Raw genomic sequence first — 20,490 nt, 5'->3', positions numbered from 1 at the left:
TGTGCCAAACATCTGTATGTGCCACAGTGGCTGTCAGGAGCCTAGGCCGTATAAATAAAGGGTGTTTCTATAGATTAATTAGTCTGTAGGTCTTAGGCTTTGTTTCTTCCCTACATCAGTCTCCACAGATAGTTTTCATACTGTGAGGAAATAATACAAAACTGCTTTTCCTCACTTGCTCTCCTTAAAGCAGCGAGTGAAGCGTGTGTGACTGTTTTTTGGAATTTTGTGTGTACTTTACACCTCTGGGAGCAAATGCTTTTCTACTGTCTTGTTTATCAGTAAATGTGATGGAGGTCTATCCCTTACATTGCACCTGCATAAACTAACTCTTGAGAGCTCTTCCAAGAGCATACTCCTCCAGCTCTTCCAGGGCTGGAGATGAAAACATGAGCTCCCCCATTCGAGTATCTCTACCTGCTTTAGTTGCACAGTGATATTTTGTCAGTCTGACTTGCTCTCATGAAACCTCCACTGATCTTCCATGGGGAAATGCTAACATGCCGCCTCTAAAAGAGTGAGCAAGAGGAAACCCTCATCTTAGTGCAAATAGAAGTGTATTCTTTCTTGTTTATATGAAGTATTCACTGGGATACTATAGTGCTTTCCATCCCTTTGTCATCTCTCTCCTTCCTGTTTCTTCCCTCTGCTTCTCCCCAGTCCTTTTAAAAAAATATTACTGTTTGCTCTCAAAAATGTCTCGGGCAAATTAGCGCTTCAGTGACACTACGTGCCTAGGTAAGTGGTGCAGCTAAACCTACTTCTCGAGCACGAGCAGGAAAAAACTGCGGCACAGTATGTCTGGAGAGCTTTAACACGGAGCTGTATGACTCTAGGAGAAAGCAGTTTAGTTTGGACAAGCTTAACAAACTGTTCCATCTGTAATCAGATGTAAATCTGATTTCTTGGATTGGGAATGACTCCTAGTCACATGCTGGATTCAAGTTTTCCTGCTCATGGTCTGAATCCTGGCTGCTGCTTTGCTGCTTAGAAGATCAGAGCACAGGTTCTGAAAACGAAGCCTGAAAAAAAACAGTGGGTGTGTTAGGCTTGTTCATTAACAAGGTGCTCTTTAGCATGTTAAAATGAGTTAGGTTCCTGTGCACACAGCTGCAAAACCCTTCTGGTAATTCAAGTCTTAGACAATATTCTTGAAACAAATTCCTTGCAGGTGGACGTGGAACTGAGCTAGGAGAGCAACTGGAGACTTGACTCAAAAGATCTGCATTTTTCTAAATATTTCTGAAGGCACCTAGCTTCTGCCTTTTGTGGAGATCTTTGAGCTCTGAAGATAGAGTGGAGTAGGTGCCTGTTGGCCTTCTACTGAGAAATGTAGAAGGGAGAAAGAACCTGTAGCTCTGCTAAAGGATGCAAATCCAAGTGTGCCCAAATGTTCGACTCTCTTGCTTTCTTTTGGGTCACATGCACTTTTCTACTACTTTCCACAACTTAAACATAACTGAACTAATCTTGCTGGACAGTTGCCAGGCTGGCTTTTTTTCTGAGGAAGACAGATAAAGCTTTCTGTGAGGGCTCTAGTACTTTGTAAACAGATGCAGAAGCTAATCTTGTGTCTGGGACCGTTGCTTTAAAGAGAACAGTTCATCCTGTCGATGTGTTAAAATACCTCTTTGCATTTAAAATACCTTGCCACAGTAACGGAGCTATAAGATGTGGCAAGCATGCAGTTACTCCTCACACTTTCTTTCCTGTTCGAAGGATATGGGGAAGTACATCTCGGGTTAGTTAATAAGACAGAAGTATGTCTTATCCCTTTACATGTTGCCTAACTGATGTCTGCTCCAAATAACAATCCATTTCATTTGCCAAATGCCTGGCCCCCAAAGCTTTTTGGCCTTTTGTGCACAAGTAGCACAGTAACATGATTTATTACTAATATTGAAGGACTTGCCTTAACTGCTGTAAAACATCTGTGAGATGCCACTCCGCATTTTTAAAGTGTAACCTGAACCACATTTAGCTTTAGTGTGATATTGCACAGTTGGCTTTTCAGATTAGGAAAAGAGGCCACTCTCTTAAGGACTCTGTGAGAAGACAGACATACAGCCAGACTGTGTGAACAGATGGTCCAATGTGGTAGTTGATGCCTTTTTGTGACATCTCCCTTTACCCCTGTGTGCAGGGAGGCTGAAACTGAGCTGTGTTGTAGCAGAGTCAACATCAGTTGTTGTAGAGCTCATCAACAAGCAAGTGGAGGAAAAGAAGGTTATCAGCAGTAGTCAGCATGGATTCACCAAGGGGAAATCATGCCTGACCAATCTGATAGCTTTCTATGATGGCATGACTGGCTGGGTAGATGAAGGGAGAGCCGTGGATGTTGTCTACCTAGACTTCAGCAAGGCTTTCGACACAGTCTCCCATGACATCCTCCTAGGGAAGATCAGGAAGTGTGGGCTGGATGAGTGGTCGTTAAAGTGGTTTGAGAACTGGCTGAATGGCACAACTCAGAGGGTTGTCATCAGCGGCACTGAGTCTAGTTGGAGGCTGGTAACTAGTGGTGTCCCTCAGGGGTCAGTACTGGGCCCCAGTCTTGTTTAACTTCTTCATCAATGACCTGAATGAAGAGTTAGAATGTACCCTCAGCAAGTTTGCTGATGACACCAAACTGGGAGGTGTGGTAGATACCCCAGAAGACTGTGCTGCCATTCAGCGTGACCTGGACAGGCTGGAAAGTTGGGCAGAGAAGAACCTGATGAGGTTCAACAAAGGCAAATGCAGGGTCCTGCACCTGGGGAGGAACAACCCCATGCATCAGTACAGGCTTGGGGCGGACCTGCTGGAGTGCAGCTCTTTGCAGAGAGACCTGGGTGTCCTGGTGGATGACAGGTTAACCATGAGCCAGCAGTGTGCCCTGGCGGCCAAGAAGGCCAATGGCATTCTGGGGTGCATTAGGAGGAGTGTGGCCAGCAGGACGAGGGAGGTTCTCCTTCCCCTCTACACTGCCCTAGTGAGGCCTCATCTGGAGTACTGTGTCCAGTTCTGGGCTCCCCAGTTCAAGAAGGATGAGGAGCTACTGGAGAGAGTCCAGCAGAGGACTACAAGGATGGTGAGGGGACTGGAGCATCTCTCCTACGAGGAGAGGCTGAGGGAGCTGGGCTTGTTCAGCCTGAAGAAAAGGCTGCGAGGGGACCTAATATATACTTACAAATATCTGAAGGGTGGGTGTCAGGAGGATGGGGTCAAGCTCTTTTCAGTGGTGCCCAGTGACAGGACAAGGGGCAATGGGCACAAACCGAGGCACAGGAAGTTCCGTCTGAACATGAGGAAGAACTTCTTCCCTCTGAGGGTGACGGAGCTCTGGAACAGGCTGCCCAGGGAGGTTGTGGAGTCTCCTTCTCTGGAGAAATTCAAGACCTGCCTGGACAAGGTCCTGTGCAGTCTGCTGTAGGTGACCCTGCTTCGGCAGGAGGGTTGGACTAGATGACCTACAGAGGTCCCTTCCAACCCCTACCATTCTGTGAGTCCCTGAAGACTGCAGCAACAGAGGTGGGAGATGGCGTTATTGCTCTTTGCTGAAAATGCTCTTTTGCAGGAAACGCTTCTGTGTCCACATTCTTGCTCTGGTTAGTATAACTGTGACTTATGGGAAAACAAACCACAAAGTAAATAATACATCCTATAAAACTTGGCTGTTAGCCTCGGGAAAGAAGTGGGAATCCCATGACCTGCATGAGAAGGCTTGGGAGGTGCTTGTGTCAGTCATGTAGTGTCTCTGTGAAGCTTGTTCCAGTGTTTCTCTGTCCAGTCAGAGTGCAAAGAAGCACTATTCCAAGTATGGCACCTTTATAAGCAAGAATGCTTTTATGTCTTGAATGTTACCAAACTGCATGCAGTTACGATCAGCTGCAGCATCTGAAATTCTTATTTTTTCAGGGATGCCGAGGAGTCTGTCTCCATGCAGCTCTGACCTTCAGAGCAGAAGCACTAGTTTAAGTGATGAACTCTGGAACAAAGTCATCAGACTCATGGCTTGGCAGCATGCTGTACTCTTGTCACCTGTTTAAAATATCCTGAGAGCAAACTGATCTAGTCTTTATCTAGTGTTTTTCTGATTAGATGGGCAGAATACCAGTGGAACTGTAGAGATAAGGCTTGGCCCAGGTGCAGTATGCATGCCCCATTAGAGTAGGGGTTTTCTACCCAACACTGCAGGGTCTGCAGGCTTGCTGCGTAATACCCTCCAGGGCTAGCAGGTAAAAATCTGGGCTTGTGTCCTCAACACCCATCACTGTCCCCCCTCTGCTGACACATTTCCAGGAAAGAGCAAGATGAATTGCTTCTGATTTGAGCTTAGGCTATATTGCTTTTAAAGTAGCCTAAGCTTTGCAGTCTGATTCTGGATGATTAATGTAGTGGAAAACACTGACCTCTTCCGAGGGTGTAATCTTGTTCCTTGTGAGTACACCCACGCGTGTTGTACTCTGCTTTCCATTACTGGAGAAGGATGTCAGGATCTGGTGTACACGTAACCACTTAACCTTTCCCAGGAGGGTAGGTCCAGCCCTAGGAGCTGATTCTCACAGTTCTTGTCAAACAGCTTAGCACTGTCTTGTGTGTGGATCGATGTGGAAATGTGGTACTTCCTCCTGGGAATGAATACAGGTTTTGGAGTTCAGCTGTGGGTGTGTGGTGGTGTTTTGTTTTTTATTTGTTTAAACTTGTAGAGCAAGACTGCCTTCTTATCCTCCTTTCCCTACTATGTCCAGAGCACTCTCCCTTCTTTGCAGTCTGGATCCCTACTTCGGTCACTCAGTCACTCTTGCCTTAAAGTGTCTGCGCCAAGACAAGTGCAACAGAGAGGGACGTGCAGTATCTCCTGTCTACCTCAAATATGTGTGGGGAAACAAAGATGACCTGTAGTAAAAGAAGTGTGATGCGGATGCCTGGTAGAGAATGAAACTGAACATGTATAAAGGGGAAGAAAATGCCCCTTGCTCTCCAACTGAAGAGAAGTTTAGGTATTTGTCTACAGCTGGTATTGGATAATAGTCTTGTGCAGAGTGAGATATCGCTTTACAGATGCTTAGTGAGATCTTTGAATAGAATACTATGCTGTCAGTGACCTAGACGGACTGGAGGACAGAAAGGTGCTTTCTCTTTCTCCGCAGAGCTGACCTGTGCAGGCCAGTGACAGAGAACTCTATAAACAAAAGGTGACCTGCTTTCAAAACATGCTGGGGTGAGACAAGTAGTGCTCTGAATACGTCTGTGAAAGCTAAGTTAATGCAAGCTTTTATGGTGTTCTTGAGAATAGTTACATCTAAACCACTGTAGTTTTCCAGTCGTGAGCAGCAATTCGGCTATGGCTTACTGTCGTGTACTGAAGGTAGAGGTAAGGCTGTTGCAGAAACCAGCTACAGTCATGTGGAATTGTTGTCCCCTCAACATGACTATACCTGTGCTTATGTCTGTCTGCGAAATGGATGGCAAAAATCAACGGAATGCCTTGAAACACAAGGAGAAAGTACAGCACTCTGAATTTCAGAATCAAAGCAGTGAGGCTCTGGGAGTAGTACAGGCCTGGCTGCAAGGTGCCCAAGTTAGGCAGGAGTATTTGGGGTTAAGGGCACCACTTGACTCAAAACAGCAATGTTTCTAAATGTCTCTTACTGTCATCTAATCCTTGTTGAATGAGAGTAATGTGCGTGCAACATCAGGTGGTTTCAGGCTAACCCTTTCCAGAGATGAGCTTATCTGTGCTGGGAAGACCCAGCTGAACCACCTCTTCCAATTACTTCATGGACTACTGCTTAGATAGCAAAGCTGTCTGGTTAAGCTGTACACTTGCTAAGGCAGGGTAAGTGAAAACTAGCATTCAGTTTGTAGAAGCCGTGGTATAGACTAGCTGCACTTAACTCAGCAGGAGACAGCAGAATCTTCACTTGACAATAAGCCAACACCTGCAGAAACTTAGACACTTTTTTAGCCTTCATTGGTTGAATCCTGGAAGCTTTCTCTGGTGTGTACTGCCCCGTTGGGGTAGGCTGCCATCCAGAAGACTGAATACCAAGGTCCTGAGGTTTTACTTCATGTGGATCCAAGCTGCTCTGTAAATGCAGAGTCTTGGAAAATCTCCTGAGAGAATGAAGGAGGGGGAGGATGACATCAGCTGGAAACTTCCCAACTCATTTTGCATCCCACATGCAGACTTCCAGTTTATAAAATTCAGCTGAATTTTCAACTTGGATGAATTGAACTTCTTGATAGATTTAGTGTCTGTTTCTGGGCAGGCTAACTGGTAAAGGTGTTTGGACTGCATAATACAACAAAAGAATGTGAAGGTGCTTCCCTACCAGATCGCAGCCTGCACAGTTGACAGGGCTCATGCATTTCCAACACGGGCGGTTAGTTCCTACTTGTCCTTCACTGTAGGAAACCAAATGTGTGCTGCTAGAGACATCTAATCTCATGTACCCATAAATCTGTGTGTCTTGAAGAATCCTGCAAACTCCATAGGAATGTGTGAAGTGTCTGCCTGTAGGCAGCTGTACAACTGTGTGCAGAAGCCTACTATGTAAATGGTAGATCATGAACCTGAAGGTCTGAATGTCGTACTATTTCTGCTGTAGGTTGTGATCCAGGCCTTGCTAGACCTTCGCCTGACCTGGTTCTGCAGGTACCAAAGCTATGAGGCTGGCCTGAGAAGGTGAGGAACAGAGGCTGAGGATCTTTGCTCTTTACTTTAGAAAAAGCTTTGAAACTTGAGGAAGTCTTTATGGATACTCTCTAACACGGGAATGTCTTGACGGAACCTGTCCTCCGTTCCATCTGCCTGGCTGCCAGATGCAGGCTCCCCTTCCCCCAGGTGTAGGGCTGCTCATAATCCTGGCAGCCTAACTGTGCTGTGATGGAAAGGTTCTTTTTCTGTGAAGAGCTTTGTGACCAGTAGGTACCTGCTGGGACTTGGCCTGCGCTGATCTCTGAGAATACGGATGGGTACTTAAAACAGTGGATGAGCAGTGGCTTGGTGCATGAAGGTAAAGCTGATGCATGAGTCCCTGGCATTGAAGTCAGACTATTATATAAAACAATACTATAGAAAAATAATTAATACTAGTCAGTATTTCAAATGCTTGTGGGTATAACTGCACTGACAGGTAGAAATGCAGAATGCTGCAGATCTCCTTTCCTGCTAGGCTCTGCAGGACATGGTTCTCTTCTGTGGTAAAAGTAGACTAGAATAGATGATGCTTGCTTCCCCAACTGCAAAAAATCCCCCAAGCCCCATGGAAGAAAGCCAGTGCCAATTAACATGATGAGGAGGTACTCTGCTGAAAGGATTACAGCCGGATGCAACGTAGATTGCTAGGCCATCTGCTGACACTTCAAAGCCTACCTCTTTCTAGCAACTGCAGAAGACTTCAGCAAACTGATCCTGCCTGCTGTTAAACAAAGGTTCAGCAGTCATAAGCATTGTTCCTTGTGCAGTTAACTAGGAGGGCTCCACCCATTAAGAAGGACAGATAGTTAGCTTTGAACTTTGCCGTAAACTACGGAAAACTACCGAAGTAGCAGGGCGTGATGTCAGCTGTGGCTGCCAGGGAAGGGTTCTGCCGTTGCAGGTGAGGTAGTATAGCACAGTAGTACCTTCAATGTACACATCTTCTGTCCTTCTCCCCATCGCCAGCTAGCAGACATCCTGCTCCTTACCAGATCTGGTCTAGAAGCTTTGCTTGATCTCAGTGTAGGCTGTTTCATCCAAGGATGAGATCAGGTAAAACTATCACAGCCTTTATTTTAAGACCTGAGACATTCCACAGGATGCATGACTGCAAGAACACTCAAGTAGATTGAAGTGGATTCCAGCCTTCACAGACTTCTGCTCTGCTTAAAAAGTGCAAGACATAGTAGTATGATACTGTCATCTCCCAGCAGAATTGGTGAGGAAAGTTGCTAACTTCATGCAAGTGGCTGCAAGTTCCATCTTTGGTCCTTCCTCCAGTTGTCTGGACACCTTGATACAGAATTCTCTTATTTTAAGCAGATTCCATCATATTCTTTAAACTCTCTTTTGGAAGGGTTTTGCTACAAGCTTTTGACATCTCCTGCACAAACCAGGCTTAAGCTGTTTCTGCAAGTTAATTCATTTCCATACTGGAAGCTTAGAAGTTGACTGGCTGCATTTCTGGCACAGCATGTCTTACAGTAATGCTTATTGCACATGGGCAATGAAGAGCTGTCTTTTCCTTTTGGAAACAGGAACATATTTGTCTGCAGCTACTGTGGTGTCCCAGGGTTTGCTTTGCTCTTTACTCGGCTCAAATTCTCCTGTCTAGCTGAACTGCAGATTTTCTGAAGCCATCTCCTGTTGCTAATCTTATCCTGTCTTCTGCTTATTCTGTTTGTGTAACTCCGGCAGAACTCCTTATTTGCTGAGTTATTGTAGCGTTGCTTCTTCCTGATGTACATGCTCCTGCTATATTGAGTCCCGAGCCAGGTACTTGTGTGGTTCAAGCTGTCTACCTCATACGTGAGCTGGCAAGCTGTGCCATGCTCATCCTGCTCGTCTGCCCTCTTAAGAGAGTATTTGAGTGCCTACCTCCCAGTTCTTGCTCGCTTGTGGGAATCTCTCATCTCTTGGCAACTACTTCTCAGCATTAGCTGGGAGAATACATCTAGCATCTCTGTTCGTAGACAATTGTTTAGATCACCCCTCTCCTGAAATGTCTAGGCTAAAGCATTATTCTCTCTACCTCATAAGGAAGTCTTCCAGGTAAAGAGCAATACTACCACCATTCTGCAGGACTGCAACAGGCAGAGGGCTGTCTGTAAAATCCCAGTACTCCCATTATGGGTTTGTGACAAAGACTGGTAGGAACTTAGCTCTGTTTCTAGCTGTTGTCAAAGGTAGACCTTCATAAGCAGCTTTAACTTGAAGCAGCACCTGAAATTCTGCAAACCTTGAACAGAGGAGGACTTCTGTTGAAGACAGGGACTACCCTCATCCAGCTGGAACATAAACCACAGTTGCATAAGGAATACTAATGGACAAAGAGGATCTTAACCAAACAGGATCGCTTTGCTAAGATTAGACGCTTCATTTAGCCACTTAAAAACTGTGTGAGCTGGGGCTAAGCAGTAATTCTTAAACACTTCTAGTTAATGTGCTGCTTAGATGTAGTGGTGTTGCTCTGTCTGGCAACCAGAGGAACCTTCGTCCTTACAAGGGAGACACTGTATGTAAGTCTGGTCCTGTGCAACTAGTTAAAACTAACGAACAAAAAGCCTCCTCTCTTCTCTGAGAAGAGCAACCATGGACCTTTGGGATTCTCTAATACTGTTGTCTTGTGTTCCTACATACTGTACAACCTGTGACATGCTGTCAGCTCCCTCTGCTAGAAAACCAGAGCAGAGAACACATGTGAAGTTGCTGTGATATTTATGCAAAGAGGAATAACCACTAGCTGTATGGAATAGTTGGTCTATATCAAAGTGTGAGACTCAAAGGTGTGGGAATCTACCAAGCTAGCTATAAAGTTTTGGGTGTCTTTTTTTTTTTTTTCCCTGCTGCTGAGTCAGCTTCAAGGAATTAGACTTCCCAAACCCATGTATGTCTTGCCCTGAAATAGCCGTATGCTGGTTCTTTTAGCCTCTGTCTTCCCTAGGTGCTGGATGATCCTCTTAGACTTGAGAGGATGGGAATGGGGACCTCTCCGAAGAAAACACAGTGTTTTCAGTGACATTAGGAGTCCGAAAGGGAGGTGTGCATAGACACTGGTGTTGGAGCGTGTCATCTGTGATTGTCCTGTAGTGCAGTGATGCCACTTCAGTCTCTGACTGCTGTCAACATGTTTGGAAGTTCATGGGCTGGATGGGAAGCCTCTGATACAAGCATGCCCGCCTTCCTCTACTACAGGAGTCTCCAGAGGTGAAGGCTGACTGCATTCCAGTCAGCTGAACTGTTGCCACTTTGCCTGAAGCCTGTCTTATAAGCAGGTCTCTTGATTTGCCTAGCTGTTTGGTGTTCAGCATCTCGGTTCAGTCCCACCAGGAACTGTTGGTTCAGCAATACTCCTGTTTCCTCATGAATAAAACCGAGGTTGCACCGTACTAAGGAGAGGAATGGTGGTAATGTACTTTCTCTTCAACTTGTGGAATGTTAGAACAGCCTGGTGCTCAAAGCCCAGAGCTTAGGGGATTGTCTCGGAACAGGGCGATCTGTGGGGCTGCTGGAATAGAAATAAATAGCCCTGGTAACATACCAGTGTGTCTTTGAGAATACTGTGCTTTACAGTGGTTCTGTTCATTTACTAAAAACTCGCTGTTTTTTCTTCTCCAATACAGGATCTCAGTCTACCCAATGGCACACCTGTGGACACTTCTAGCCCAGCCTCCTCCTCATCTCTCCTCAACAGACTGCAGCTGGATGACGACTTGGATGGGGAAACTAGAGACCTCTTTGTTACTGTTGATGATCCCAAAAAACATGTGTGCACAATGGAGACGTATATCACATACAGGGTTACTACAAAGGTACAAAGCAACATCCACCTTTCCTAGTCCTCTTTTTTTGGGGAGTTTTTTTAGGGCATGTCCTGGATGTCTGTGCCTTGCATTGTATTTCTTTATATAAGAACTTACTGTCTTTCAGTACCTTGTGAATGCAGTGAAGGTGTGACTTCTCTTAGCAGAACTGTTACTACTTCAGTATGTGAAACTATGCAAAACTTATAATGTGTCAGCTTCGATTTTTGTCTCTGACTCTTAAATAGAACTGTTGGTAAACTTGCAAGGCCAGTTTCTTTCATTAACTTGAAAGTTTGTTCATATAAAGTAATCTGACACCCATTTGGCTGGAGTTACCTACCCTGAAGAGGAAAGTGCCTTGTAGTTGATTCACTGTTAATCATCTCACACTTTGTGTCTATGCTTTTCTGAAGTGCTTTAAGCTTGTTGTTTTAAGTGTTTACCACACTTCTTCTGTCAGCCACCTACCTAAATCAGAATTTTGATCATCAGCTGTAAACTAGCTTCCTTGCAGTTGTTGGTACAGAAGGCTGTCTAGCTGCTGCTGAAACTAAATAGCCTGAGAATGTTACTGCCTACCGAAAGAAATATGCTGGAGATTTTTTCAGCATGTGTTGTAGTTTAATCATTAATGCAGTCTAATTACATTAGTAGGAAGAGTGGTGTGAGAAGTCCACTGCACTCACAACTGGAACATTGATTTCTCTTAACTAGCTCATTGGCATCAGCTACTACGTAATGTTGACATCTGTTTTGGGCGCTTGTAGTTACCCAAGGCAAAAAAGTGTTCACTAACTTCAGTAGGAATATACTTGATCCACTTGTCCAAAAAGATTAACATTCCTCTGGCCTACTTACATGGCACTATATACTGGAGACACTATTTTCCTTTGAGATTAGGAAGCCTTTACAGGCCACAGATTTTTTTTTTTTTAAATGTCTACTCCAGAGTTCCACTTTCAGGCTGCATAGGAGAAAATGTGGTTTCTCTGAAACAGTGACTACCTCTACTTAATGTAGGCCTGTCGTTTTTAATTGCTCTAAGTGTCTTAATCTTGCAGGACTACTAGAAAATACTAAAAAGTACTGTAGGAAGCTACTGTTTGGAGCAACACAGCCTTCAGCTGGTGTATAATCAGAAGGAATAGGAAGCACAAAATGAGATGCAACTTTCCACAGGCAAATGGCTAATATTGGCTGAAGTTGTTTCTCCCTTAAATTAAAACCTGATTATTCTGTCAAGATAAAATATCTCTACCCAGTGGCACCCTAATAATGTTCCTGTGTTCGTACAAGGGTTTCCTTCCTTCTTAAAGCAGAACTCTGGAATGTGGGTAAGGTTTTTTTTGTATTTAGATCAGATGTATTGCCAAACAGTAGCTTTTTCAAAAATAATAAAACCCGCATCCTGTACCTCTGATTTTTGCGTAGCTACCTACCTGTCTGTTAATATTTGTTTTATTTGGGATCTCACTATTGCACATAAATCTGCTATGTCATAGCATTACAATACTATTGTGAAACAGTGCATAACTTATTCTTATCAATCACTACGAAAGCCTCACGTCTTTGGGTTTATTGTTGTAAATGTCTGGCTAGCCTCTAGGGTCAGCACCTCTAGCACTATCTACCATTGTTTTAAAAAAGAGGGTTTGGAAGACTAACAGTATTAATAATCTGACTCATTCTTACCATACAAACAAGGCCTCTTTGATGCCAAGCTAATTGCCCAATCAGCCATTGTAGCTGAAAGCAGTAATTAAACATGGCAAAAAAGCTGTGCAGCAATAATCCCTAGACAGCAAGCATGAGGAGTGTTAATGCTTGCACCTCCAGCTTGTAGGTCAAAGTCCTACAGCAGACTGTGCTCTTGTCATCAGTGTAAGGACATAGCTTCACACCACTTCCCTTGTAGCCTTGCATGAGAGAGGTTTGAGAGCTGGCAAGGGGTGAAAGGGTCTCTGGTGGCTCTGGATGAGGAGGCATGGATGCTTTTTTCTTTCTCCACTGAAGGATGCTACTGGAACCTCAAGGGTTTGGGTGAACATGGGTCCTAGAATGAGTTATGCTGAAGACTTCCTTGCTGTAAAAAGCAGCATCACTAGGTAGAAGAGGGGAATGTAATTGCTAAGTGCTGTAATGTGTGCTTGTGGCTGTGACTGAGTGTAACCTGACCACAGTCTTGTTTTTGTGGGCTTTTTCTTTCTCTAGAAAGGTCCTTTACTGGAACAGCAGTAAAGAGAATGCAGTATGCCCGAGATTTCTCATCTACTTACAGCTTTGTCAACAGGTGATGGTGACTGAGGAAGGGTCCAAAGTATTTGGTCCAAAACAATGGCTTGCAGGGAAGCTGAGAAGAAAGCTTAGAGTTTACTTGGTCTTGCTTGTGCCCACGCTTTCACAGCTTCCTAGTAAGAGCCAGGTAGCATTCCCCAGCCTGTCTTCTGTATGAACACATTTGAAGAACAAATGGGAATCCCCAAGATAATGGGGACAGTGATTCAGACCTGTCTCTCTTGACTATTTTATACCCTGTTTATGTCGTGCTAACAGCCGTTTTCTTGTATGAGGAGGTTAGTGAAACCAAGAAGGTGGGCAAAACTTGTGGTGGCACTTAATTGGTCTTGGCTATGATAATTGAAGTGTCTCGGGTGTTTCTGATGATACACGTTTGTGCTCTTCAAGATAGGCTGATGAGCACTGTAGAGGGATTTTATCAAGAAGATATTTCTGAGGAGGGAGGGGGGAAAAAAAGCTTACCCGTATGTCATGTAGTCGTCTCTCCTGAGGGAAGCGTAAGTAAGTGTACTTGTAACCTCACTTCTGTTGTACTTTGTAGGGCAACAAGGCTGCCTTCTATGCCTTTTCCCACGGAGGTCTGAACAGCTGTGTGCCATTCCTCAGAGTCGTGCAGTTGCTCTGCAGGCTTGAAAGGAGAGGCTTTCAAACCAGTCAGCACTGAAGTGGAGGTCTTGTTTTCTTTTTCCTGTCTGTTTCCTCCTGCTTCCAGTGCGTGCATTGGGTAGATGACCTGAGCATGTGAAACAGCTTGATCCCTAGAGAGGAGCAGGCATGAGTGCTATGATCTTTTTTTCAAACAGGCTAAACTGAGGCAAACACAACTATGAACTACTAAGAACACCGATCTTGCTGCCTTCCCCCCTCTGCCATTCTCCTCTTTTTCTAGTTGAAGGTTTTGTCCAAAACTTAATGTGGTGGGGAATCCACCATCAGGTATAGCAAGTAAGAGACTAGAACTAGGGTACAGAAATACTTTCACATAGTCATCACAGGCTAGCTTTACATTTGGCTGCTAACTCCTTTCAAGGAAGACAAGAATCTTACACAGGACCAAGACTTGGTGATTGCCTTAATATTGCCTCAAGACGAAACTATTCCAATAACAGAGGTAGAAGTGTCTGTAACCCTGCTTGCTTTCCAGCAAGTAAAACTGACCCCAGAGTACCGCAGTGCTGACCTAGTGGAAATGTGCTGGAGTCTTCAATAAAACCCTGGAAATGTCTTGCGCATTATTTTTGGGAGGTTGGGATCTGCCACATAAGTTTCTCAGCTTCCTTTGGGAGAGACACATGTCCTTGCAAGATGAGATTTATGGATCCTGCTAAGAAAGCAGGAGGAATTCAACTGTGTCAAAACCAGAGACATTTTACTTGCTGTCTCTGGACAGTGGCAGGACCCTCTTCCCTTTTGTGTGCAGTCTGGAAAAAAATAACTTGTGCTAAGCTAATGAACAGTTTGATCTGAGATCCAAATTCTTTCAGCATTAGTGAGGTGTCATTAAAACCTTGAAGGGCCCTTATGTTCTGTCCAAGTAGTCTTTGAAAAGCTTATTTGCTGTCTAGATTTGACAGCCTGTAGAGCAAACACTGAAATGCTGATGGCTGTTCATGTATTTTCATCTGCCTTCCTCTGAGGAACAAAACCTAGTATATGGAAAACTTTGCAAATCTGCTTGTGGTGTAAAAGCAGCAGGAGCAGCTTGCTGGAAAGGAACGGTAACTAATGTAAAGCTTGTGCACTGGGACTTATCCTGCTTTCCTACTTCTAGACTAAATAGTACCAATAGAGTTTTCTGTGACTGTTAGCAGAATACTGGTTAATAAGGTTCTTGGTGCTAACAGATGGGAGGCACTAACTTCATCCTCATGCTACAGGGCATCTGTAGTGTGTATACATCCTGATTACTATTGTTCACTTACTGTCTGATCTTTCAAGAGACCTTTGCCCAGTGACAGCCAGTTCACAAAATCTCTCCCTGCTACTAAATCATTACTTTTAAATTTCAGGTTATCTGCTGCAAGGCTGAGGTGTAGCTGACCTATTAACAGAACAAAGCAGTTGGCACCAGTGGCTGATGGGGGTTGTCTACAAGTGCATGAATTATCTTGTTCTGGTGTAACGCTGTTCAGTCTCTTACTCAAAACTAGTGAAAATGGTTCATACAAAGTCTCAGAAGTTTCATTTATAGTGTGGCACTCCAACATGTTAAATAAGCTGGTGTTAAGCTGAGAGGTAGCTGAGTAAAGCACAAACCCGCAGTGGATATCTAGGTCTTGGTAATCCCTCATCTAGAATCACAACTGCTCCATTGGTGAGCATTCATTATGCTAGTCCATGGACTGATGTGTATATCTCTTACTACAGCTAGCTGGTCAAAGGAGGGAGGAGGTGAGCTTGATTTCTTCCTTTTTGTCTCTGTGCCTTGTGTTTCTAGAAACCAAACCATTTCACAGGTAATATCACATTAGCATGCTGTTTACAGTATACTAGAGGTACTGTTCTGTCGATAGTGTGTTAAGTCTGCTGGTTTCCCACTAGAAAGAGATTTCTGGCACAGAACTTGTACAGGATCGCTGGTGGGGATTGGTGGGAGTAACGTGCAGTAACCAAAGAGTAGGAGCCATCCAGAGAGCAAGTGAAGAGGTGGATTGCATTTAAAGGCTGAAACATGTCTCTTTCCAAATATGTGACAGTTGCTCAGTCCGCAAGTAAGTATAAAATCGCAGCTGGAATTCAACAGGAGGTTGTAGGGGCTAGGAGTAGCGAAGCGACTCAGTGCCAATTCAAAGCTAGGATAGCTGTTGCATTCCCCAGAACACAGTGGGTTTGATGTCTGGCTGTAGACATGTAGTGTGCTGACGCTGCAGCGTCACCTTCATTGCAAGATGGTCTTCATGCTGCAAGTGACTAAGTATAGCTCTGTAGGCTTCCCTGTGAGCTGTGCTTCTCAGTGGGATGTAGTAATAGCCATCTACCTTCCAATCAGGGCTATAAAAATACTCTTTAGCAGAGACTCCTGGTTAGTACACAGTTTCAGTAGTGCTTTTGGGCAGTTGCAGTATGTGTTGTGCAGTCAGCTTTCCAGGCTATGGACTGTTTGAGGGCTGGATAAAACATTTGCCAGCAGTTTCTCTGCATACTTGCTTTCTGTCTCAAACTTGTAATGGTAAGTTTAACTCCTTACCCTAAAGAATGAAAACTTTAAGTTTTTAACTTGATATACTGGTATCTGTAATCAAGCATACACAAATGTAATGTAAACAAACTCGTTTCTTGCTCTCAGAAATCAACAAAAACAGTCCTTTGGCAAACCCAGCAACAGCTTATCTTTTAGCTTAATCTTAGCCTTGCAGGAGTGTAATAAGCCTATCACTTCTGCAACATGGGGCAGTTGTGCAACATTTTTTCACCCACAGTTAATGCACCTTATAGAATAAGCAAGTCCAAAATCTTTGCTTTTAATTCTGGATGGCTAAAATAGTTTTGTCCTTGGAACAAAAATCTCATAGTCTTCCCTATGGACTTGTAAATGCTGAGATTTAACATGGTGCACAGTACTCTCCTTCCCATAGACTCTTTGCGTAGAGTGTATCTGAGAGGAACATGTAATGAAGTGTGAATAGATCTTAAAAGCATATCAGCTCTGAGTAATCATTTTTCTTATTGCTGGCTTTCCCACTGCTTGAACGGCCAGAGGATCTTTCTCTTGTGCTGGATGCAAACTCGATTTTGGGGATGGAGTCCCTGTGCAAGGCTTCTCTAGCCTGACCCTTGCCAGTGATGGCTGTTAAGCTCTGAAGTGAGAGGTTTTGGTGCATGCTAAGCATATCCTGTTCTTCTTTTCCAGACCACGCGAGCAGAGTTTGATCTGCCAGAGTATTCTGTCCGCCGGCGGTACCAAGACTTCAACTGGTTGAGAAATAAGCTGGAAGAGTCTCAGCCAACACATCTCATTCCCGTAGGTAGTAAGCAAGAATCTGCTATTAAGGACAGTTATGTGTCTGTCTTCCAAGGGTGATATTTTGGTGATACGTCTCTTTAGATTTAAATTCAGTACTTTATTCTCTTCTAGTGGTGTGGGAAGAGCTTCCTGTTCTTGCCTGATTATGAAGCTTAGACTTTTCTTGGTTGGCACACCTGCGAGGTGAACTTGGCAGCCTCCTGTAGGGTAATATGTTTGGTGACTACGTTTGTTGTGGCATAAATGGAATGCACTTCATCTGTTTGCTCAGTTATTACATCTAGATTTACAAGTATCTGAGACTTACGAAAAACCTGCATCAAGTCCTAGTCTCAGTTTTTTAAGATGGCCTTTTGAGCTGGTTTTAAAGAGTATTTTAAAACTATTTGTGCTAACACTTAATAGCACAGAGTTACAGATCTTAGCATTTGGCTTGGTAGCTATTGCATGCCTTCAGTAGGCAGAACTGCAGCCCTACTTGTTGCTGAAGCTGGCAGTCTGACCACCTTATGTGATACGAAGAAGTTGATACTGATATTCAGCAGTCTGTTTTTCATGTTGTGTGTGATGTGAAATGCTAGAAGCCTGAGGTCACCACTGTCACCTCTTTTAAGCAAAGAAATTTAGAAAGGCCTGTAGGAGGAGAATTGTTGGGAAGTAGCAACACTGCTAGCATACCTTAGCTTCCCCACCTGGGATGGGGGGGAAAAGTTTCTCTGCTCTCCCTCCCTACAGCAAGGACAAGGCTATGTGAGAAGTATTCAGTTAGGCTGTTCAGGGTAGAGAGCTATTTAAGTCCTTAATTTCTCGGGGACTTGCCTCTAAGTAGCATAGTAGCTCAGTCTCTCAAAGATGAGAAATACTTCACAAAACCATGTGACGCCACTGACTAGCAGCAAATATGTTTATTGAGGGGGTAGGGAGAAGAGAGAGAGTGAGCTTGCCGGGGTAAGGTGGAGACATGAGACTAATGTGTTAGCTGCTCGGACCTTCTTTTCTCTCTCGCTGTTTTCTGAACAGCTGGAACTTTTGAAGTTAAGCTTTTACAGATTCTTGAGTGTACTAACAGGCTTCCAGTCCGGCCTGAAGGCTGCAAGGCAATAAATAATAGTTGAGTAGCAGAAGGTGAGTCACAGCTGGCGAATTAAGCTGCTTTGCTGTGGCCTGGAATTCGGTGCACACAGAACAGAAAATTTGGCACAAGTGGCTCTGACACTGGACATCAAACCAGCAGCAGAACAAGGCTATCTCTAAGTGCCTCTCTTCTAGAATATGTGGAAGCAGAAAGATGTGCTGCCCTCTTTTATCTGTCTATGCACAAGCTAGCAGTTACAGGATTTCCCATTAATCTCCTCCATGCACTGGTATGGTGGGGAGATTGCTGAATGCTTTATGTATTTATTGCCTAGAAGTAGATGGGGGAACAGAAGCCAAAGGCAGTTGCAGGTACACTGTGACGCAAATGTATTCTGAAAGGATGTTTCAAGCCAATCTAAGAATATCTGTATTTGTATCTGGAGATACTGCAATCCCTGGAGACCTTCTGTCTAACAAAATACCAAAAGGGGGTGGTCTTTCTAATCTCAGTGTAGTGACTCTGCCTAAAATCTTCCTGTAACTAATGATGTGTCTTCTCAGTGCAGTGAGTCATGACAGCCTACACTTAGAAGGCCAAACTAAACAGAATATGGATTCCTATTAATGTCTTTGGTAACTGACTTTGTTTTTACTTTTTAAAAATGATCTGAGACATTCTAATCTGTTCTTCACAACAACATTAAAAACGCTCTCAGATCTGTCTCTAGACTGGAAAGATAAGCATAACATGGCCAAGGATGTTGTGATGATGAGGATGGTGATATTTGGATACTTGAAGCCATTTCTGATTTCAGTGAAATCTGCTTGAATGTCACAGTGGGGAAAACTAGACGAGTAAGTTGGAAGACTGTAAGGTAGATAGGTAGCACAGAGTTAAAGCAGAAGACCAGTTGCTACATGTGTGTACTGACTACTTGGGATGTGCCTTCAAAGGCCTAAAATGTGAAGAACTATAATTCCTGCTATAGCTAAAACCAGGTTAAATGGTAGAAGTCTCTGTAATAGAGGTGCACCCTTTGTGGGTCTCAAATTCTCAAACTTTAGTGGTTATTCAGTGCCAGTTTGCATGTGTTTGGTTGAACTAGTTTTTTAAACTAGTCTTCCAGCTTGTCCTTTTCCTCCTGTGTATGGTGCTGAGGTAGTGACTTTCTCAAGTACAGAGTCCTAGCTAAAGTTTACAAAGTAAGGGCAGAGAGTTTCTTCCTCCCTGAAGACTACTGCACTAAGCATTCTTCTTCTGAAGAAGTCTAACTAGAATGTACCTTACGCTGGTGTAACTAGGTTGACTGATCTGAATGTTAAGCATAATAAGTATTAAATTATCAGAACTATAGTGGTCAAAACGTAGCTGTGTTGCAGCGAAGTCATGCTGGCTGGGTTTTTTAGGAGCTGCAGCCTCCACATGCATCCGTCATCAGCTAGGGTATGGTGAGAAAGGCATATGCATATGCAGTTTTTTGCTTTGATTTACTTTTGTCACAAATTTTGGGTGACAAAGACGCTTTGCAGAGGAGAACCCTTGTTCTTGAATTGGGTGAAAATGGCTGTCATTGCTAGCCTAAGAGTAAGTGGATTATCTGTCTGGGTGGACTGTTTCACAAGAACAAAATGCAAAACACAATTCTAAAACTTATATTAATCTTAGAGGCCATGCTGTCCAGAGAGAACAAAAGCAGATCTAGTGGTAGAGTTGAGACTAAACATGCTGAAGCTTGAAGAGTTATCTTCCATCTGAAGCAGTACTTTAAGGTCTGGAGTCTTAAGTGTAACAGGAGGGACTGCAGAATTAGCAAGTCTGGAGGCAGACTTGGGCATACATGTTAAGCTGAACTGCAGAGATGGACTGGTGGAGTTGAAATAGGACTAAGATGAGAGAGGGTATGTTGGCAGACCTCTATCACTTACACGAATATGCTCAAGTATGTTGGCTATGACAGATGACTCAGTGTGCCAAGGGCTTCAGGAAGGCTCCAGCCTGATCTTCTCTCCTTCCGAGGACTGGAGAAAAGCCAGTGTCACTCCAGTCTTAAAAAAGGGCAAGAAGAAGGACCCAGGGAACTACAGGCCCATCAGCCTTACCTCCATCCCGGGAAAGATGATGGAGCAGCTCATTCTGGAGGTCATCATTAAGCAAGTGGAGGAAGAGAAGGCTCTCAGGAGTAGTCAACATGGGTTCACCAAGCGGAAATCCTGCTTGACCAAGCTGATAGCTTTCTACGATGGCATGACTGGCTGGGTAGATGAGGGGAGAGCAGTGGATGTTGTCTACCTCGACTTCAGCAAGGCTTTCGACACTGTCTCCCATAACATCCTCCTAGGGAAGCTCAGGAAGTGTGGGCTGGATGAGTGGTCAGTGAGGTGGATTGAGAACTGACTGAATGGCAGAGCCCAGAGGGTTGTCATCAGTGGCGCTGAGTCTAGTTGGAGGCTGGTAACTAGTGGTGTCCCCCAGGGTCAGTACTGGGCCCAGTCTTGTTCAACTTCATCAACGACCTGAATGAAGAGTTAGAATGTACCCTCAGCAAGTTTGTTGATGACACCAAACTGGGAGGTGTGGTGGATACCCCAGAAGGCTGTGCTGCCATTCAGTGAGACCTGGATAGGCTGGAGACTTGGATGCAGAGGAACCTGATGAGGTTCAA

The 20,490-nt window shown here is 44.2% G+C and overlaps 1 protein-coding gene across 1 annotated transcript in view; it reads left to right on the top strand.

Moving 5' to 3' along the window:
* SNX30 (sorting nexin family member 30) overlaps positions 1-20,490 on the top strand; it is a 54,236-nt gene that overhangs the window by 10,826 nt on the left and 22,920 nt on the right. Inside the window, exons 2-3 of the mRNA XM_075411225.1 lie at positions 10,306-10,494; positions 16,637-16,747. Of these exons, the coding sequence (XP_075267340.1) occupies positions 10,306-10,494; positions 16,637-16,747 (300 nt within the window). The remainder of the gene's footprint in view (positions 1-10,305; positions 10,495-16,636; positions 16,748-20,490) is intronic.

This window comes from Opisthocomus hoazin, chromosome Z, assembly GCF_030867145.1.
Source record: "Opisthocomus hoazin isolate bOpiHoa1 chromosome Z, bOpiHoa1.hap1, whole genome shotgun sequence".
Lineage (NCBI taxonomy): Eukaryota > Metazoa > Chordata > Aves > Opisthocomiformes > Opisthocomidae > Opisthocomus > Opisthocomus hoazin.
The sequence above is the reverse complement of the archived record's forward strand: the minus strand, read 5'-3'. Positions and strand labels throughout refer to the sequence as shown.